The sequence below is a fragment of the Anser brachyrhynchus genome (assembly GCF_964034855.1).
Source record: "Anser brachyrhynchus genome assembly, chromosome: W".
Taxonomy (NCBI): domain Eukaryota; kingdom Metazoa; phylum Chordata; class Aves; order Anseriformes; family Anatidae; genus Anser; species Anser brachyrhynchus.
The window spans coordinates 24,104,517-24,126,529 of NC_137704.1; the positions used below are offsets into that span (position 1 = coordinate 24,104,517).

The following is a 22,013-nucleotide window of genomic DNA, read 5'->3' on the forward strand; positions in this document are numbered from 1 at the left end:
AAGGGGAACCAAGGGCAGCGGCCGCCGCGACAGGCCGGGAAGCGACGAGAGGGCTCCGGAAGAGGCGGTGCTGCCCGGGGAGGTTCCGGGGCGGCGGGCGGGGAACAGCAACGGGACGGGAGCGGGGACGGCATCGTTAGGGGAAGCGATGCTGGCCCGGGCAGGGCCCGGGCTGCTGCGGGTGGGGCCGGGGCCGGGGCCGGGGCCGGGGCCGGGGCCGAGGCCGAGGCCGAGGCCGAGGCCGAGGCCGGGGCCGGGGCCGGGGCCGGGGCCGGGGCCGGGGCCGGGCACCGCTGAGGGGTCGGGGGGCGGTGTGTGGGGAGAACCCCGGGGTAACGGAGCTGGGGGGTGCCGAGTGGTTCGTGAGGGTCCTGGGGTGGGTTTGTGGTCCCTCACCGCAGGTGGGATGTGAGGGAAGGGGCTGGGGGATAGCTCCAGAGCCGGGGTGAGCCCCATGAACAGCCGTGGTGCGCACCCGTGTGCCCTCGGGATGCTGGCTGTGAGCCTGGAGGGGGGAGGGGGAGGGGGAGGGGGAGGGGGAGGAGTGGTGGTCGCTGGCAAGGGGCTGCCTGCCCGCCGCTGGGCTCTATCTCGTGCCTCTCCGTCCCGCAGCGTGCCCAGCAGCTGAAGCGTTCAGCGTGGCTGTCCCTGGCACCGCAGCGGCTGAACTCTGGCCTGCCTGTCAACATCGGGGTGCTCTTCGTGCCACAGCAGGAAGCTTGGGTGGTGGAGAGGATGGGCAAGTTCCACCGGATCCTTGAGCCCGTAAGGAGCTGCTTCTCTGCCCTTCTGGGTCTGGCAGGTTCCTGTAGCTGTGGCGAGGCGCATGCTTTGCAAGAGGATTCAGAGGATGGTCAGAGTACCCGTGCTTATTCCAGCAGACTGTGATTCTTTTAGGTGCCTGTAGACTAATTTCCTTTAAAATTGTGTGTTAAAAACAGTGAAAAACCTAAGCTCCCCACATGTGTGAAGCATGTTTGCTCTATCTGAAGCATCTGCAGCATGTAGCGTACTTGGGCTTTGTTTGCCCATCTCTCTAGGTTGTCTGAGCTCCCTGGGTGGGAAAACCTCTGCCTGGCTTCAGGGCTCAACTGTCTAATCCCACCTTTTTCACAGGGTTTGAATTTCCTCATCCCTTTGCTGGATTGGGTTCGTTATGTGCAGAGTCTCAAAGAAATTGTCATTAATGTCCCAGAGCAGTCAGCTGTCACCCTAGGTAAGGAGAAGTTTCTGTCTCCTGCCCCTTCCCATCCCCTGCATCTGCAGTGAACAAGGGACAGCGCGGGGACGAGAGGAAATGTCCCAGGCTCCTAGAATCACAGAATCAAGATTGGAAAAAAACTCCAAGATCATCTGGTCCAACCATCCCCCTACCCCCAATGTCACCCACTAAACCCTGTCCCTAAGCACCACGTCCAACCTTTCCTTAAACACCCCCAGGGGCGGTGACTCCACCACCTCCCTGGGCAACCTGTTGCAATGCCCTTCTGAGAAGAAATGTCTGTGGACCCAGACTTGCCCATACCCATGACACTATGACCAGCAAAACCAGGAGGTCCCGTGTGCCCCTCTGGGCTGCTGCACCTCTTGCCGTGATGAATACAGCAGGCAATAATCAATTTTTCATATTTCAGAAATTTTCATGTGTTGAACCAGGAAAAATCTGCACTGTGTTTTTGCAAATGACATGCAAAGATTTTGGATCTGGTTGGTGGACTTGTCTGTTATAATTCTAGTATTGTTTCTTTTTTTTCCCCTCTTAAATCTTTTACCTGTTAAGGTAGCTACAGCATGAAATGTTTTGATCTTGACACCTGAGGTTTCTGGTGTATTTAAAAGTCAAAGGGAGACACTTTGTAGAGAATGTAGGGATCCTTTTTACAAAGCGTTTTACATGAGGAGATCTATTTCAGCTGATCCTTCTCTCCATGCCACACTGTTGACAACGGGAAGGAGAGGGACAACCATGCCCAGCTCTGCTAATTCTGTCAGGGGAAAGGGGGGCTGCCATGCCTTTTCTCTTCTGTTTCAGTAAACAGGATGTGTCATTCTTTTCCTGGCAGATAATGTCACGCTGCAGATTGATGGAGTGCTCTATCTGCGGGTTATGGACCCGTACAAGGTACCGTCCCTGCTGTACTGAGGCCCAGCTTGACCCTGGAGGCACGAGGCAGCTTGCAGCTTCCAGCCTCCAGCACCCATGGCTGCACCCTGCAGGCTCTGCATGTGCAGCCTCACCCAGCTGGCCACTGTGGCCAGCCTCTCTCAGCTCGCTTCTCTCTAAGATGCACGCTCCAGCCTCTGTTGGGCTTGCTGTGCTCCACAAGCGGGTGGGCTGAGCATCCCCTTCCCCAGGACTGCTCTCTTGGAGGAGGAGGTTGACAGGGGTGTCTGTGTCAGGTTTTTCATCTTAGTACAACCTTTCCTCACCTTGCCTCTGTGGTGGTTTTACTTGGGTGGGCAGCTGAGTTCCACCACGGCCGCTCTCTCACTCCCCCCTCCTCAAAGAGGAAGGGGGAGAAAATACAACACAAAGAGCTCGAGGTTTGGGATAAGGATGATTTAATTAAAGGGAAAAGGGAGAGGGGAAAAAAAAGGAAAGAAAAAAAATAAAGCAAATGTCGCACGGAAGCACAGAGAGAGAAAAGCAGTTACTCTCTAATTTCTATCAACGAGCAATGCTTGGCCACATCCTGGGAAGCAGGGCCTCAGTACGCGTAGCGGTTGTTCGGGAGGACAGACGCTTCCACCATGAGAGCCCCCCCCCCCCCCCCTTCCCCTTTTCCACCTTTTACTGCTGAGTGTGACATCATATGGTATGGAATATCCCTTTGGTTGGTTTAGGTCAGCTGCCCTGGCGATGTTCCTTCCTCACCTCTTGCCCACCCCCATCCTGCTGGCTCTTGGGGGCTTGGAGGGGGTCCTGATGCTGTGCCAGTACTATGCAGCAATAGACACAACACTGGAGTGATACCAGTGCTGTTCCAGCTACGAGTGCAGAGCACAGCACTGTGTGGGCTGCTGCAGGGAAAGGTGACTCCATCCCACACAGACCCAGTACAACCTCTTTCGGGGTCCCTTTCAGCACCACCACCGATTCTCTTGTTTTTGCTTTTGCTCCCCAGGCCAGTTACGGGGTGGAGGATCCTGAATATGCCGTGACCCAACTGGCCCAGACCACCATGAGATCTGAACTTGGCAAACTCTCCCTCGACAGAGTATTCCGGGTGAGCAGGGGAGGTGGATACCAGCTCTGCCAACATCTGGCAGCATCTCAAAACCCTGCGGGGCCTGTACAGACAGGCTGATATGTATAGCACTAAAATGCCCTTTGCTTAGATGGCTTCTGGATTCTGTTTCAGTCAACCTGTTTGTGAATCTTTGGAGATGGGTCTTGCTTTGGATCTTTTTGGCCAATGTCCAAACCCAGCTGCTGTGACTGTGTCTCTCAAGTCAGCTACTCTTTGATTACGCCCGGTGATGAGTGTCCTGGCTGACCTGGTTCAGGGGGGGCTGTAACCCTCATGCTGCATTTGTTGGACAGAAGCAGGAGCTCTTTGTGTTCCTGGGACATCTCTGTATCCAGTTGTAGACCAGATGCTTGTATCAGCAATTTCAGTTTTGGGCACTGCCCTTTCTAGGAGAAGGTGACCCCTCCGAGAGATGTGGAAAGCATCTTGCCCTGCCCTACACTCGTGGAGTTGGGGATTTTCTGGCTGACCTTTGCCCATGGAATGAGATGTCTGTTTCCCTTCTGTCACTGTCTTACGCTAAGCACCTCTCCTTTGTTCTCTGCTGTTTCTTTTGTGCCTGCCAGGAGCGTGAGTCCCTCAATGCCAACATAGTGGATGCCATCAACCAAGCCTCAGACTGCTGGGGCATCCGGTGTCTGCGCTACGAGATTAAGGACATCCATGTGCCCCCCCGTGTGAAGGAATCTATGCAGATGCAGGTTCAGCTCTCTGGGTGGGCGATGTGGAATGAGAGGGAAGTTTCCTCTTCCATGAAGCATGGCTGTTCTCCATCCAGAGCTGTGGCAGCACTCTGGGCCATCCTGCAGGGAGGGAAGCCTGTTGGAACTTTGGCTGCAAATACACAGCTATTGAGTAAATAATCCCCATTCTTATTTCTGCAGTGATGGCCCCTGCCTGGTACATGCAAGCTCTGCCAGCTCCCTTTAAAATTCCTGGGGCCTGCTGGGCTCTGCAGGAAGCAAAACCCAGAGCTGAAGGTCTCCCCTTGAAGAAAGCGGGATGCCAGAGCCTAGGGCAGGCATGGAAGGGGAGGAGGGGAAGCAGGCTGGCCTGTTAGATGTGGACCAGACTGAGGAGGGTTGTGTGGGCTGGTGGGTGCTCTTCGGAGCAGTTTCTGTGAGCTGGTGGTGCCCAGTGGCGTTACAGTGAGTGCCCCACATGGAGTCAGTGTGGCATATTGTGAGTAGTATGCCCGGGACCAGGGCAGCATGGCGTGTTGTGGTTTGGGCTCACTGCTGCAGCAAAACTGCATCTGGGAAGCAGAACCAACCCTCGCTGGGGATCACTCAGTGTTTTGTAGCTGTCTTCTTACCCTTTGCTAAGCTCTGCTTGCCCAGTAGGGACATAGAAGTGTCTTTGCTGCGCTTGTCCCATGGGTGGGATTCCCCCAGAGTGGCTGTGGCAGGCAGGCATCTGACCTGTGTTTGCAGGTGGAGGCAGAGCGACGGAAGCGTGCGACAGTGCTGGAGTCAGAGGGGATGCGGGAATCTGCTATCAATGTGGCTGAGGGGCAGAAGCAGGCCCAGATCCTGGCGTCAGAAGCCAAGAAGGCTGAGCAAATCAACAAAGCTGCTGGTAGCACCTTTGGCTAGAACGTGCCTTGAACACCAGGGGATCTGCACCCCTCTGTATTGAGGGGTGATGCTCCCTGGGAGCAGATTGCACTGCTGTGAGCCAGGATGCCTCAGCTGCTCTCATTCTTCCCTGCTGGGACCCTTGGGCTGTGCTGCAGCTGGTGTTGCTTCCCCACAGCCTGGGGCAGCCGGAGAGGTGTTGCAGGACAATCGTAGTGCTATTGTTAGGGAAAAGGAGGCTTTGCATGCACCACGTTTTCTTGATATACTTCTTGCAAGCGTGTTGTTGCAGTTCTGATGTGCTTTGTTGTGCTTTGTTGCAGGAGAAGCCAATGCCATGCTGGTCAGGGCCAAGGCCAAGGCCGAGGCCATTCAGCTCCTGGCGGCTGCCCTGGCCCAGCAGGTGAGTGAGGGCTCCTTGGGGCAGTCAAAGCTTTGGTGCCAGCACGGGGAGATGATCCCGAAGCTGGGGTGGCACCCGGCTTTCTTGCAGATGCCCCCTGGCATCTTAGTGAAGAGTTTTGCTGACACCTGGGGCAGGCTGGGGATGCAGGCACGGCTGAGCTCTTGGTGGTGCGTGACTCAGCCTCCTTCCTGATGAGTCTTGACCATCTCTCCGCAGCATGGCAGCGTGGCTGCCTCCCTCTCTGTGGCCGAGCAGTACGTGAGTGCCTTCTCCAAGCTTGCCAAAGACTCCAGCACGGTCCTGCTGCCAGCCAACACCGGTGACATCACCCACATGGTCACACAGGTCAGTGTCGGAGGAGGGACCCTGCCTCTCATCAGAGGCTGAGGGAGGTGAAGCTCACAGCCCCTGTGGGGGAGGTGGTTATGCTAGGAGAGGAGAGATGTGGAGAGGAAGAGGAATTTGAACTGGTGGGTGGGTGTGAAATAGAAGGTGTGGGCTGGGGAAGCTGCTTTGCAGCATCCTGTGGGAACAGGAGGGTCCCTGTTGTGGCAGCCCCTGGCTGTGGAACTGGCCTGAGCCAGCTTGCAGCTGTAGGAGACAGGACCCTTTTCTCTGCCAAAACAAGGTGGCAAAAATATGAGGTGAGTGCTGACTTTCCTACTGTCTCTGGGGTGGAAGTTTGCTTCTTCCCTGTCCATCCCTGAACAAACAGGGCTGAACAGGGATTTGGGTCAGTTCCTGAAGGCACCGCTGTGCACTGGCAGGAGTCCTCCATGGGGCTGTCTGATATTGTGGTGTAGCACGGCAACATCAGTGCCTCGAACACAGCCCCTTTAGAGTCCACTGTGGCCCTGCCTGCCTTGTGGGACCTGCCCCGTCCCAGCCCTATGTGTGTTCTGTCAAGAGTTGCCACAGCCCCACAGCAAGGACACTTCTTGCTGCCCCACAGGGTCTTCTCCAGAGACCTTCCCAGTCCCTGCAGGGCGCGTTGTCTCCTCTCCTCCTTGATGGCTCTTTCATTCCCTGCAGGCCCTGGGCATCTACACCACGCTGACTAAGACGCAAGCTGCGAAGACTCAGGATGAGATACCTCCAACCCATGGGGACCCCCAGCCCCCCCAGCACGGAGGTGCTTAAGGCAGAGCAGGCAACCTCCAGCTAGAGGGGCCTGAAGGACACTGGACACATTGATGGCGTAGCACCCGCAAGAGTGGGGACACTTGCTCAGGGCCTGCCAGGCTGTGGGGAGCCCTGTTCTGCTGCCCTCCCCAGTGGGACTCTCTTCTTCTTCCCTTGGCCCTATTTTTGTATTTGGATTTAATCATGTAATAAATAGTACTGGTGCTGCAGCACATCCTCATGGTGCTGTAAGGAATGGTCCAGCAATTCGTGCCACTAAGGGATTTGAAGGGTTAACATTGAGGCCCGGGTTTAGGCGATAAGAGAACAAAAGGATTTTTAGAGAAAAACTGCTGACTACTGCACGGGATGTGCAGTAGTTTCTGACATCCGGCCCAGAGGCTACCAAATAAGGAGGAAGGGGGAGCTGAAGGACGATTGAAGGGCAAAGTCTGGGAGGAAGACCATGAGCCTTCAGCACGAACGACCCCCGAGAGACCACCAGAGACTGATACGCAGGCGCCCCTGGGAGGACTTCGGATTCGGGAAACCAATTATAATAACCCTGCCTCTTCTAGAAGTAGTAATGAATATGTATTAGCCTAGGAGCATAAAACCCAGCCGTCTTATGTAAGGGGTGTGCGTCCTGGTGGAGCAGAGACTCCCGGCGTACCCAGCGCTGTTTGCTTGCCTCTATTCATTTAATAAATTGTAAACTTTGATTGCAGTCCTATTTGGGACTCAGTCATTTATAACAATTGGGGGCTCGTCCGGGATGGTCTTGGTTCCTGAATTCTGACTTGATCTAGGAGGGGTGCCCCCACCATTTGGTGGCTCCTGTTCGAGTCGGGTCGGGGCTAACACCATCTTGAACCTGAATAAGGGCAAGCAAAGATTTAGATTTTTTTATGAGCTCCCTTTGCCGGCTGCAGCACTATATTTTGCCCGTAATTCTGCGCGCGAAGATCCGAACGAAGACGACGGAGTCGTAAGTATTTAAGGCGTATACCGTTCGGTTGGGTGAGTTTCGGTTGCCTGTGTGTGTGAGAGTGTGACTGAGACGGAACGTAGTTCCGATGTGATTGTGGAGGTCTTCTAACCGCGGTTCCAATCTCCCGCGAGGGACTTGGCTGGTGAAGGACCGAAGCGATTCCTATAGGATTCGTGGGTGGGTGATAGGTCCTAAACCCCCTGCAAGACACTCTCACTAAGGCAACCAAGGGCTGTAGGAATTGCCACAGTAAAATTCCTAGATGGGTCAGACAAAATTGAAGACCCGGGACCAGAGAAAAGGGAGCAAATTACCAGACATACCACCAGAAAGTCCATTAGGGATAATGATTAGAAATTGGAACGATAGGGGCCCCAGAAAAGGAAAAAAGTAAATTAAAAATGGTCCAGTATTGTATGATAGAATGGCCAAAGGAGCCTTTAAGACCACATGTCTTTTGGCCCGTTTTCGGATCCTTTGAAGACTGGGTTTGCCAGGCCTTAAATATACATGTTAATTCAAAGGAACCTTTTAGTCAGGAGGAAAGTGATTATGCAGGATTATGGATCAGGATCTCACGTCCTTTTCCAGCCTCAATATTTACACTAAAAGCAGACGAGAAGTTTGACGAAGAAGAGAACAAAAAAATAAAAAATAAAAAAAAAGGAAAAAGAAAAAGATGATGAATGGGAGTCATTGGATAACCTACCACCTCTATATCCTAACAATCCACCCCCGGTGGTGCATCTTGTAATCCTATTTTGTTCTTAAATGTTTTGAGTGTGTCAAGGAGGAAGGTGGGAGCATTATCTAAGTAACAGTTTAGAAGTTTGGGTATATTCGCGGTGGTGTTTGGTCAGTTTCCCAAGTATCGGGGGAGCGGGGCTGACTGATTATCAAAGTGTTAGAACGGAGAGTCACTTCTTTGGTGGTTCGGGCCTGAGCCCTGGGAATTTGGTAAGAAGGGGGAGAGCGAATTTATTTAGGCCTCAATACCTTTTAAACCCCCATCTTGATGGATACACAAGAGCGATTCCTTGTTTTGTGTGGGCTTCCTAATAAAGTGCATGAGAAAAATTAGCATTCGGCTTGAAATTCGGTCCTGTTGAAATGTAAATTTTGTGGAAAAGGTGTTATTGTTTGTCTAGAAGACCGAAGGCCGAGTGCTTCAGGTGTTTTTCCGAAGTCCTGCGGATTTATGATTGGAACGGGGCTCATTAATAATCTGAAATAGTGAAGTTTGTATGTGGAAAGAAGAGTTTAATCCCAGAGAATTGGGACGTTTGGGAAGAAGATTAGGAAAAAATAGTAAAAACCTGCAATAAAAAGGTTTGCGTGGAAATTGAAACAAGGGACAGTAACTAATATAAATAAATAAAAGGGAATGGGAAATCAAGGAAAAGGGTAATATCCAAAACAAAGACGTCCAAAAGAAAGCCTCCTTGGGTGCATATTGGCACATTGGAAGGATATTGTTAGAAATGGGGGCACAGAAAGCAAGAGGACTTCCACTAAGTATTGCAGTCAGTGGTGGCCACTATATAAACTAAATGGCCACTTTATGGATCAATCGACTATAACAGTGTCTTGCAATTAATGTTTTTGAGGAGAGAAGGAAAATAGGATGAAATGTTGTATAGTGATATGTTGTTTCAGCATGTTGGAGGGAAAAGGTTTGGAATTAAGTTGGCCCCTGACTGAGCCTTTGGTGTTGGCATTAGAAAAGTACAGGCTGGAGAAAGATAAAGGAAGTGTTAAAAGGGTTGTTGAAGGTGTTAAAGGTTGTGTGGCATGTAGTATTTAACAGAGCTGTTTGAAGTTGAATGAGCAGGGAAAGAGGATGTAGGAATGTTAATAGTTCCGCCTCAACCCGAGGCTGAGATCTCTAAATCGCGGGTGTGAGCCCTCTGGGGCAGGGGGACCGTGATGGGTCCGAGAGAGTTGTCGTGGAAACAGAAAAGCAGCTAACTCTTGAAACAACCTGAGTTCCTGTGTGAGCTCAGATTGCCAATGGGACCGCTCAGGGAACTGTCAACGATTGCATTCCCCTGACCAACCCCCTCACTGAGACCCTAATCACCCCGGAAATTATGTAAATACCAAAATCTGGTTAAATTGGCTATTGGGAATTGAGAATCTGTTCCAACAAGGTCCAAAAGAAACCCCTATGGAATTTATGGAATTTTTGAATTTCTGGACCAACTTTGAAATGCAATGAGAAAAAAAAAAACAATCAAACAGCGACGGCCTTGGATCTTCTGATCAATCCACTCAGATGAGGAATGCTATCTTTCAACATAGAATGGTCTTAGACTATTTACTAGCAGAAGAAGGGGGAGTGTGTGGAAAACTGAACGATTCTAATTGTTGTTTACAAATTGATGATAATGGAAAAGTGGTTAAACAGATAACAAAAGAAATTAGAAAGCTAGCCCACGTCCCAGTACAAACTTGGAAGGGTATGGATTGGGATTTCTTTTCGTGGTTGCCCGGTGGACCATGGGTTAAAAGGATGCTATTTTTATTTTTATGTGGTGTAATGACATTATTGTTTATACCTTGTATGATACCTTGCTTTACGTTGTTGGTACTGCGAATAATAAATAGCACCCAATTTGTGATGACTTCGGGAGAGAAAAGGTGATGTGTCGATAATGATGCTTAAGAAATGGACACCCCAAGAACTGACTGATGAAATCCAATTGTTACTAACAAAGGCTGAAGAAGAGACACGAATTGATGATATTAAAAAGAAGGTGAGGAATTGTAAGGAATGGTCCAGCAATTCGTGCCACTAAGGGGTGTGAAGGGTTAACATTGAGGCCCCGGGTTTAGGCGATAAGAGAACAAAGGGATTTTTTAGAGAAAAACTGCTGACTCTGCACGGGACGTGCAGTGGCTTCTGACAGCCGGCCAAGAGACTACCAAATAAGGAGGAAGACCATGAGCCTTCAGCCCGAGCGACCCCCGAGAGACTAACAGAGACTGATAAGCAGGCGCACCTGGGAGGACTTCGGATTCGGGAAACCAATTATAATAACCTTGCCTCTTCTAGAAGTAGTAATGAATATGTATTAGCCTGGGAGCATAAAAACCAGCCGCCTTACGTAACAGATGTGCGTCCTGGTGGAGCAGAGACTCCCGGCGCACCCAGCGCTGTTTGCTTGCCTCTATTCATTTAATAAATTGTAAACTTTGATTGTAATCCTATTTGGGACTCAGTCATTTATAACAATAGGTACCTTAAAGGAGGCTGTAGGGAGGTGGGGGTTGGTCTATTCTCCTACATGTCCGGTGATAGGACGAGGGGGAATGGGCTAAAGTTGCGCCAGGGGAGGTTTAGGTTGGATGTTAGGAAGAACTTCTTTACCGAAAGGGTTGTTAGGCATTGCAATGGGCTGCCCAGGGAAGTGGTTGAGTCACCATCCCTGGAGGTCTTTAAAAGACGTTTAGATGTTGAGCTTAGTGATATGGTTTAGTGGAGGACTTGTTAGTGTTAGGTCAGAGGTTGGACTAGGTGATCTTGGAGGTCTCTTCCAACCTAGACGATTCTGTGATTCTGTGGAAGTGGCTGAAACAAGCTCAGCATTAGCAAATGGTTAATGAGCCATTATCGGCCTCAGCAGGAACTAAACTGGAACAGCTTCAGTCACTGTTGAGCCCCATCCGAACGATCTGCTGGTTCAGCTCCTTGGCTGTGGGGAGATGTGGGTTCCTTTTTCCTCAACAGGAATAATACATCTCTGTGCATTGTGTGGGCAGCGAAGGATTAGTAATGCCCCAAGTTATTACCTCCTGCTTCAGAGTGCTTAGGGTTTGCGAGCGATGTCCCTGCCGAGCACGCTGTCCCTTAGCAACCTCCTCTAGTTTTTAAAACACAATTCCAGTTCCAAAAGCAGGATTGAGGAACGGGACGCCAGAGCTTGTGCTAACAGGCTTGGTGGGGTGAGAGCATTGCCTAACCCCTTCTGGGTCACTCTCCAGAAAGGCACATTCTGCTTTTTCATCCTCTCTGATCTGCTTCCCTGCCCACAAACTCCATCGTGGCCATTTGGCGATGGATAAGCACAGGACTGTAGGGCTTTGGGGAGCGGTTAGAAAACCTCCAGAGGCTTGGAGGAGATGGAAAGAGAGGAAAGCTCCTGCATGAGTCATCCTGCCCCAGGGCACAAGGAGCAGTTTCCATCCCTGGCACTCAGCTCCACGCCATCGCTGTCCACCTCCCAGAGTCTCTCCTGCTGGAAAGGCCAGCAGTGGGGTATTTCCCCAGGAAGATGAGGTGTCCCGGGCAGCGTGCAGTGCAACGACTGTGTTGGGTCTGGCTGGTGTTGGAATAAAAATGTTGTTTTTGCAGAGTGTGAGAAACACTCTGTAGCCAATAACTTAGGCTCAGGCGAGGATCTCAGTGAAGTAGTAATTTATTCGCGATTGCAGTGGCAGGCATCCCACAAGCAGGAGCGCACCTACTAGTCACATAGTACAGTTTATATACTTTATTTCTCGAGGACTGGGACCCTCCCCTGTTTCCCCATTGACTGGGTAATCCAGGTTCACAACCTATCTGATGCTTCACAGACAATGCATGGCCTTCGGTTGCCGGTCTGTTAAATTTCAAATTTCTTTTGACTTTTTTACTGTTTGAAGTGGTAATGTTTCTTCACTTACCTGACTTGACTTTGTCCTAAGGAGTCTGGTTGTCTGCATTTTACAAGGTCGCCTGCTAAGTTTTCTCATCACTGCAAGCATATCTCAATACCCCATTCCTTACCTTTAAACAATGTAACTCTGCAAAAACATTTTTATTCCCACAATTCCCCCCTTTTCTTTTTTTTATAAATTCTTGATTTTTGCAAAACTTTTCTCTAAGGTGTAATTTGGTAGATATCTTCCTCTTCTTCACCTTCTTTGCTTTCCATCTCCTCTAATATCATCACCTTATCTGAGTAAGATGGTGGCTCTGTGATAAATTAGCGGGTGTTTGTTCATTGTCTTTAAAAGGAATTCAGAGGATCTGCTGAGAAGATAAGGTTTTGCAATTTACGACCTTGTTAAGGGGGAAGACTAAGCAAGTAGATAGTGGGGAGGGGGTGTTGGATAAACATCCTTGGTAAAACAAAGACTCTGTGAAATACTGTTTCCCGCTTCACTACCCTCCCCCTTGAACACGAGCACAACGCATGATCATTGAAAGAAAAACAACGACCCCCAACAACAAACTGCGCAGCTTCAGAAGGTCCAACAAGTCCTGACAAGCCGAAACTTGGATGCTATAAAACGGCGACACTGAAAGGGGAAAGTTGCGTGCTGTGGTGGAGCGGAGACTCCCCAGCCGCCCAGCGCTGTTTTGCTTGTGCCTGCTTACTTAATTAATAAAATATTTCTGATAGACCAAGAAATTTGTATGGTCTCACTTATAACAGCTCCATGGTCATTTGTTTCAGTAGTGCAGTTTCAATTAACCACTGTACTAGTCCTCTTACACAGGGGATAATGCAACAACCAACGGCTGTCAAAACTCCTGCTACTATGATCAAGGATGCAAATATGGACACTACCATCGCTTTCCATTTACCAAACCAAGATTCCAACCATCCGGTGATGGAAGTGTCTGCTCCTAATCATTCTGCCAATTCACTGGCAAGGGTGGTAAACCCTTGCAATGCTCTAGTTACTGTGCCATCCGGGGCAGTATTGTTGGGTATAAAAGTGCAACAATGGTTGCCCAGTATCACACACACACACACCTCCTTTCTCCGCAAGCATCATATCTAATGCTATTCTGTTTTCCCAAGCCATTTCGCTGGTGGCATCGAGTTGTTCAGCGATTCCTCTTATCACATCCCTTGTATAATTTATGAATCTCTGCTGATTATAATAAATATAATTAACCCAATCCACATTCTTATTGATTGTTACCCACCAGAACAGTGACTCAAACCCTGCAGCAATTTGATTCCTGGCTTCCTGTTCATCGGGAACTCCTCTAGGCACCCCAATAGAATCTATGTACGCTCTATCATCGAATGATACTCCTAAGCTTCCTTTACTTCTTCTGGGTATTTGTGATGTTTCTCTTTCAAATGCCAGGGTGAAGGGTATAGCTAATTGAACAAGTGCACAAGTGCCTCCCCAGTTAGATGGTAGGGTGGACCGTAAGATCTTCCCTCCACAGTACCACCAGAGATCTGCCCTGGGGATCTCAAGTCTTGAGCAGTTTCCCATCAAGTCCTTGGTAGCATTCAAGGTCCTCGTGCACGAGGCAAATTCTCCCAGATGCCGGGTAGCACTCACACCCTGCCGTGAGAGGCAAGCTGTATGGTTACCTATAGCTGTGGAGAATGCAGGGGGAACCCTGATATTGCTATCACGCAAGGAAGGGAACAGCAAAGAGAGAGACTTACAGGCCTCATTTCCCCAGGCAGTCTTTTCTCGGTACAATGCAATCATACATCGCATCCCCTGGGAATCCCTGGTCCACCCCAATGGGCAGGGCACTATCTGGGCAATCGGTCATCCCGAGGCACAAGCATGGCAATTGCTATGGTTGAGACTCTGGACAGTATATTTGACCCATTCTATCCAGGCATTCACATCCCCATACCCTGTTTCAATCTCAAATGTTTCAACCGCCGCATTTCAAAGAGGGCCTCCTGTTTTCTCTCCTGTTTTCTCCTTGAGTTTCTCCCTTTCTCTGATGGAAATAGAGGATCGTTTCCATACAGCTATTCTCAATCTGGCTGTTGGGTCTCTCCCAGTTATTTGTTCTCTCTGCTCAATTGTCATTGGGCATTTAAATCTCCACAAGCTAACACCTCACAAGCATCAAACATGACAGACTGTGGTACATAACCCTCTGTCACAGTCACCCATATTTTGACGGGGTATCCCGTCTTACTATTATCTGGTCATGCCTTTTCCAAGCTGCCAATTGACCAAGGCCTTCTCTGAGGCCTACAATCACTAAAAATAAAATTAATAGTTGATTTTCCTGTCATTATTTTTAACCCTCAGGTTCCCAAATAATTATCAATACAAATAATAAGATATGTGTACACTACTACTAGAACCAAAAACCCCTTGGGAGCACTTCAATTCGCTATAGGTCTGTCCTTTCTCTCAATCACAAGTCACACTCATTAGTTACCTGTGAAAATAAAAGGTTAGTTTACAATTGTAAGCTTTTATCCTGCTCAGAGTCCATTATGAGGTTTTTCTTTTTGATTTTAACTTTCAACCAGTCTTCTGTAGGAACAGCTTCCCAGGTACTAGGGTCGACGGGTGCTTTCACTCGAGTATAGTGAGTCCAACCTTTTTCTGCAGTTCTTACGGCTGTTTCAGTTGTTACTAGTACTTGGAATTGTCCTTCCCATTCAGGCTGGAGTTTTGATTCTTTCCAGGTCCGAATCAGGACCCAATTTCCTGGGTGATGGTGGTGAATGGGGAATTCCAAAGGTGGGGTTTGAGCCAACAGCCTACGGGTCCTGAGAGATGACAAAGAAGAGGACAACCCCAGAATACAGTTCTTAAGAAAACTCTCTCATTTCGAATTGTGGTATCTCATCCCTTCTGCCCAGATAGGGTAATCCGAACAGCATCTCATATGGTGAAATTCCTATATCGTTTCTTGGTGCTGTTTGAACCTGTAGGAGTGCTAAAGGTAAGCATTTTACCCAAGGAAGTTGGCTTTCTAACACTAATTTAGTTAATTGCTTCTTTAATGTCTGGTTCATTCACTCTACCTTCCCTGAAGAGGAGGGGTGCCAGGGGGTGTAAAAATCCCACTCAATCTCTAAGGCCTGCATTAACCCTTGCAGTACTTGTGAAGTGAAATGACTTCCTTGATCTGAATCAATGTTTTCAGCTATCCCATATCTAGGGACTATTTGCTCCAGTGATACCTTAGCCACCGTGTTCGCAGTGGCAGATACCGAGGGGAAAGCTTACACACACCCAGTCACGTGGTCAATTAGGACAAACAAGTACTTAAATCTCCCTCCTTTAGGTAACTCAGTAAAGTCTACCTGTATACTTTGGAAAGGTCGAATCCCTGGCTCCCGTCCCCCTTGTGGGAATAAAAATGTTGTTTTTGCAGAGTTACATTGTTTAAAGGTAAGGAATGGGGTATTGAGATATGCTTGCAGTGATGAGAAAACTTAGCAGGCGACCTTGTAAAATATTTCTGATAGACCAAGAAATTTGTATGGTCTCACTTATAACAAATTTGGTGCCGTGACTCGGATGAAGGCGGATTGACTGGGAATCCCTCTAGGGGAGGCGCCCCGCCGATTCTGGCGGCCCCGGGAACGGGAAATCCCGCTCGAGCCCTTCACCGACGAACCCAAAATTAGGCACAAGCAAATAAAACCGGTAACCCCAAGCAATCTTTGTGCACGAAGGCCGAACGAAGACCCACGGGGTGGGTAAGTATAGGCCGGTGATCCGTTCGGTTGGGGTTGGTGATCCCGGAGTGCGTCTGTGTGAGACGTCCAGTTGCGGACGAAGTGAGTGCGGACCCCTCAGTAGTGCGGTTCCCACATCCCGCGAGGGACTGGGCCACGACCAGGGGGAAGCGGCTCTGTGTGTGTGTGAAGGCACTCCGGAAGATGGGACAGAAGAAGAGTAAGCCTTCTGGTCCCATGGGTGGGGTAACGCCTAGTGCTAGGTTGCCCCCTATTCCCCCAGATAGTCCACTGGGGTTAATGATTAAGAATTGGAGTGATTCCCCTTTTAGGCGGGGAAAGGATAAAGTAAAAATGATTCATTATTGTGTTGAAGTTTGGGGAGGTAGGCAAATTATTGGCCCATATTCGGGTCGTTTGAAGACTGGGTTTGCCAAGCCTTAAACATTTATGTAAGTGCAAAGGAACCTTTTTGTTTAGAGGAGAGCGAATATGCGAGCCTTTGGATTGGCTCAGAGAATCGAGTTAATCTGTACCCTCTGTACCCTTTAAAAGAAAAAGGAGGGGCAAAATTACAAATTGTGGAGCAAGAGATAAAGTACCTGGGTCACCAGTTAAGTAAGGGGACTAAGAAGTTAGACCCAGGCAGAATCAGTGGAATATTGGCTTTAGCATCCCCGCGAACTAAAAGGCAGGTACGGCAACTGTTAGGGTTGACCGGATACTGTAGACAATGGATAGAAGATTACAGTGGAAAGGTTAAATTTTTATATAACAAGCTGAATAAGGATGGATTACTCAAATGGACAAAAGAAGATGAGGAACGACTGAACAACTTAAAGGAGGAACTAGTACGCCCCCCCCAGTGTTAAGCTTACCAGATTTAAGGAGGCTGTTTCGTTTTTTTTTGTGAACAGCGCAGAAGGCACAGCATACGGAGTGCTGGCCCAAGAATGGGCAGGGAGTAAAAAAAAAAAAAAAAAAAAAAAAAAAAAACCTGTGGCCTATTTGTCTAAATTATTGGATCCGGTTAGCCGGGGCTGGCCAAACTGTTTGCAGGTAGTGGTAGCTGCTGCCTTGTTAGTGGAAGAAGCACAGAAGATCACTTTTGGGGGGGAAATCAAAGTAATATCTCTACACAATATATGCGGGGTACTGCAACAGAAGGCAGAGAAATGGATCACTGACGCCAGATTATTAAAATATGAAGGAATTTTGATTTCCTCTCCAAAATTAACCTTAGGAACAACCTCCCTACAGAACCCTGCTCAATTTCTTTATGGGGAACCAAATGAGTCCTTAGGACATGATTGCCTCCGAAATATAGAAGAGCAAATGAAATTGAGACCTGATCTAGAGGAGGTGGAATTACCCATCGGTGAACAGATATATGTGGATGGTTCCTCGAGAGTAGTCGAGGGAAAGCAAAAATCAGGATACGCGTTAGTAAACGAGAAAACATTTGAGATAGTGGAATCTGGACCTTTGAGTCCTAGCTGGTCTGCCCAAGCTTGCGAGCTATATGCCATATTGCGGGCCCTAAAATTGTTGAAAAATAAAAGCGGTACAATATATACAGATTCAAAATATGCTTATGGGGTAGTACATATATTTGGTAAAATATGGAAAGAAAGGGGGCTCATCAATTCACAAGGAAAGGGTTTAATACATCAGGAATTGATTACCCAGGTTTTACAAGCTATCAGAGAGCCCAAAGAAATTGCCATAGTACATATAAAAGGGCATCAAAAAGGCCTCACCCCTCAGGTTAGGGGTAATAATCTAGCAGATCAGGAGGCAAAAAGGGCGGCATTAATGAGTATAAGAATTATAAGAACGAGGGAACATTGCCCAGACTGTGGGAAATACTTAATACTTATACTTAATATATAATAATTAATATAATAATTAATAATAATATAATATATAATAATGCTTAATATAATACTTAATACTGTGGGAAAGGCTTAAAGGAATTTCCATGTTATGATTGCTGGAGTGAATGGGGAGTTGATGGGATTGAATGCAATTGTTCTGAGGAAGAAAGCCCGCCTTATAAAAACTGCTACAAGTGCGGGCCGACTAACTCCCTCTGGTCGAATGGACCCATTCCCCTCCCCTTACTCTGTTTCACTGTTACAGAAGAAGACAAGATGACACAAATGGGGGTTCAAAAAAAAAAAAAAAAACAAAAAAAAACAGATAAAGGGAAATGGGTACTGCCTGGTGGACGGAAGTGTTACCAAAATCAGTAGCTATGAGGGTGCTACGGAGATTTCATGAACAGACGCACTGGGGTACTCAGGCGTTGGTGGATCAATTTGCCACATATTATATGTGTATAGGGATTTATAATATAGCAAAGAGGATCGTAAATGATTGCATAACTTGTCGGAGGGTAAATGCTCAACACATGAGAAAAAGGGTCCCGGGAGGAGGACGAGAATTGGCACATCGACCTTTTGCAAAGATTCAATTAGATTTTACTGAACTTCCAAAAACGGGGCGATATAGATACTTATTAGTTATTGTAGACCACCTCACAAACTTTGTTGAAGCATTCCCTACGGCAAGGGCCACAGCTCAAACCGTGGTAAAGATATTATTAGAAAGCATCATACCCAGATACGGGGTAATAGAAGCAATTGACTCTGATCGAGGCCCACACTTTGTGTCAAAGATATCCCGAGACACGATGAAGGCTCTGGGAATTAAATGGGAATATCACACTCCCTGGCATCCTCAGAGTTCGGGAAAGGTAGAACGAATGAATGGTGAAATTAAAAGGCAACTAACAAAGCTTATGATAGAGACTAAAACCTCCTGGGTGAAATGTTTACTGCTTGCACTATTGAATATCCGGACATAGCCCCGAGCCGATGTCGGAATCTCACCTTTTGAAAGGCTGTATGGTATGCCTTATGATTTAGAGATGCCATCTGATCACCCCCAGGTATAGGATATCCAATTAAAACCTTATTTAATACAGCTTATGAACCGACGGAGGGAGTTGCAAGCGAAAGGCTTGGTGGCTAGATATAGCAATCCATAGGATACAACCTGGAGATAGGGTTCTAATTAAGACATGGAAAGAAACGTCTTTAACACCACGGTGGGGAGGCCCCTATGTTGTTTTACTTATCACAGAGACGGCTATCCGGACGGCTGAGAAGGGGTGAACGCATGCCAGTCGTGTGAAAGGACCGATCCAGAAAAGCAAATGGGAAGCGGTCGCAGGCCCTGATGACTTAAAGCTCACGTTGGAACGAACTCGATAAGTATGGTCTAACTGTCTATGTATCGTAAAAAAAAAAAAAAAAAAAAGGAGGAAAGGGGACCCTGTTTGGTCAGAAAAAGGTCGCGGTTACCCGAGAAACTCCCCTGAAGAACACTGCTGCTGCCAAGAAGAACCTGCACCTTGTAGTTCGCTGCAACCGAACTGACAAGCGAGGCAGAGAGTGAAACGGTGGGGAATTACGTGGCCAGGTAAAGAACTCTGGAAAATGGGCCCTAGCCATTTTTTTTGCGATACATAGTAATGGGTACGATTGTTTTCACTGTTCCTGGGTCTGCGCACCCTCACAAACCTTTTAAATGGAGCCTGATTAGATGGGAAGATCACCATGTTGTTCAGCAGATAACTACTGCTGGGGGACTGATAGGGGAGGCATCATCTATATAAAGAAGGAAGAGACTAAGAGTCCCCAACGGGTGGGACCAAATCAGGAACTGTCGGGGAGTGTTTTGAGGATTCAGCCTACACAAGCTTTTAGAATGCTAACTCCTAATAGCCCTAAACCACTGGAGGTTGCTAATAAATCAGTAAACCCGGAGTACGGGATTAGAAATGAAGGGGTGACCGGGAATAACATATGGAGAATCATGAATGCTAGTTATCAGTTGTTGAATCAACCAAATCCAGACGTGCCTAGACCTTGCTGGTTATGTCTTGATATAAGGCCCTCATATTACGACGCCATTGGGGATCTGGGAGAAACCACCCGTTCAAACAAAACCGATCCCCCACAATGCAATTGGGGAAGGGATGTAGGAATAACGTTAACGGAAGTAACTGGGAATGGCAGGTGCGTAGGCACGGTCCCTGGTGAGAAGTTCCATCTATGCAATATTACAGAAAATGTTACACAATTAGACAAAGAAAAATGGTTAATACCAGCAGATAACACCAGATGGGTATGTTCGTCTCTGGGGGTAACTCCATGCTTATCTTTGAAATTGTTCAACTCGTCTCATGATTTTTGTACAGGTAGTAATTATACCTAGGATTCTTTACCATTCTGAGGAGTATATGTACATCCAACATGCTATGGCAAAAAAAAACACTTAAGGAAAAGAGAGCCTATTACGGCTGTCACTTTAGCCACTCTGATGATTCTGGGGGCTGCAGGAGCCGGAACTGAAATTACCTCTCTGGTAAAACAAAGCCAAGAATTTACCTCTCTACGCATTGCTGTAGATGAGGATTTGGCCCGTATCGAGCAATCTATATCAGCTTTAGAGAAATCTGTACGACAAAATCGTAGGGGATTAGATCTGATTTTTCTACAACAAGGAGGATTGTGTGCAGCCCTACGAGAGGAGTGTTGCGTATATGCAGATCATACTGGAGTAGTAAGGGATACAATGACTAAATTGAGAGAAGGGCTAGAAAAACGAAAAATAGAAAATGAAGCCCACCAGAATTGGTATGAATCCTGGTTTAATTACTCACTTTGGCTCACTACACTGCTATCAACTATAGCAGGACCTTTGTTGCTGCTCATATTAACACTAACTTTTGTACCATGTATATTCAATCGAATAATCGCGATTGTAAAAAAAACCGATTAGAGGCAGCTCACCTTATGCTTGTGCGTTCGAAATATGAATCTCTTGAACAGGAGGAGGATGACGCAGAAACTTTAATATTGAGCAAACAAGTGCTTCAAAAATTCATCAATGAACAAAATATGTTAGAAAAAGAAAAAGGAGGGATTGTGATAAATTAGCGGGTGTTTGTTCATTGTCTTTAAAAGGAATTCAGAGGATCTGCTGAGAAGATAAGGTTTTGCAATTTACGACCTTGTTAAGGGGGAAGACTAAGCAAGTAGATAGTGGGGAGGGGGTGTTGGATAAACATCCTTGGTAAAACAAAGACTCTGTGAAATACTGTTTCCCGCTTCACTACCCTCCCCCTTGAACACGAGCACAACGCATGATCATTGAAAGAAAAACAACGACCCCCAACAACAAACTGCGCAGCTTCAGAAGGTCCAACAAGTCCTGACAAGCCGAAACTTGGATGCTATAAAACGGCGACACTGAAAGGGGAAAGTTGCGTGCTGTGGTGGAGCGGAGACTCCCCAGCCGCCCAGCGCTGTTTTGCTTGTGCCTGCTTACTTAATTAATAAAATATTTCTGATAGACCAAGAAATTTGTATGGTCTCACTTATAACAGCTCCATGGTCATTTGTTTCAGTAGTGCAGTTTCAATTAACCACTGTACTAGTCCTCTTACACAGGGGATAATGCAACAACCAACGGCTGTCAAAACTCCTGCTACTATGATCAAGGATGCAAATATGGACACTACCATCGCTTTCCATTTACCAAACCAAGATTCCAACCATCCTGTGATGGAAGTGTCTGCTCCTAAGTTTTCTGCCAATTCATTGGCAAGGGTGGTAAGCCCTTGCAATGCTCTAGTTACTATGCCATCCGGGGCAGTATTGTTGGGTATAAAAGTGCAACAATGGTTGCCCAGTATCACACACACACACACCTCCTTTCTCCGCAAGCATCATATCTAATGCTATTCTGTTTTCCCAAGCCATTTCGCTGGTGGCATCGAGTTGTTCAGCGATTCCTCTTATCACATCCCTTGTATAATTTATGAATCTCTGCTGATTATAATAAATATAATTAACCCAATCCACATTCTTATTGATTGTTACCCACCAGAACAGTGACTCAAACCCTGCAGCAATTTGATTCCTGGCTTCCTGTTCATCGGGAACTCCTCTAGGCACCCCAATAGAATCTATGTACGCTCTATCATCGAATGATACTCCTAAGCTTCCTTTACTTCTTCTGGGTATTTGTGATGTTTCTCTTTCAAATGCCAGGGTGAAGGGTATAGCTAATTGAACAAGTGCACAAGTGCCTCCCCAGTTAGATGGTAGGGTGGACCGTAAGATCTTCCCTCCACAGTACCACCAGAGATCTGCCCTGGGGATCTCAAGTCTTGAGCAGTTTCCCATCAAGTCC

General features: G+C 47.7%; 1 protein-coding gene across 1 annotated transcript; it reads left to right on the forward strand.

Moving 5' to 3' along the window:
- The first annotated feature begins 63 nt into the window (after positions 1-63).
- LOC308184781 (stomatin-like protein 2, mitochondrial) lies at positions 64-7,081 on the forward strand. Its single transcript, XM_080572331.1, is given in 11 exon segments — positions 64-181; positions 613-765; positions 1,117-1,216; positions 2,064-2,122; positions 3,126-3,227; positions 3,818-3,952; positions 4,685-4,829; positions 5,152-5,231; positions 5,451-5,579; positions 6,267-6,350; positions 6,352-7,081. Coding segments are annotated over 11 exon segments (1,068 nt in total). The 5' UTR covers positions 64-148; the 3' UTR covers positions 6,400-7,081.
- The last annotated feature ends 14,932 nt before the right edge of the window (positions 7,082-22,013 follow it).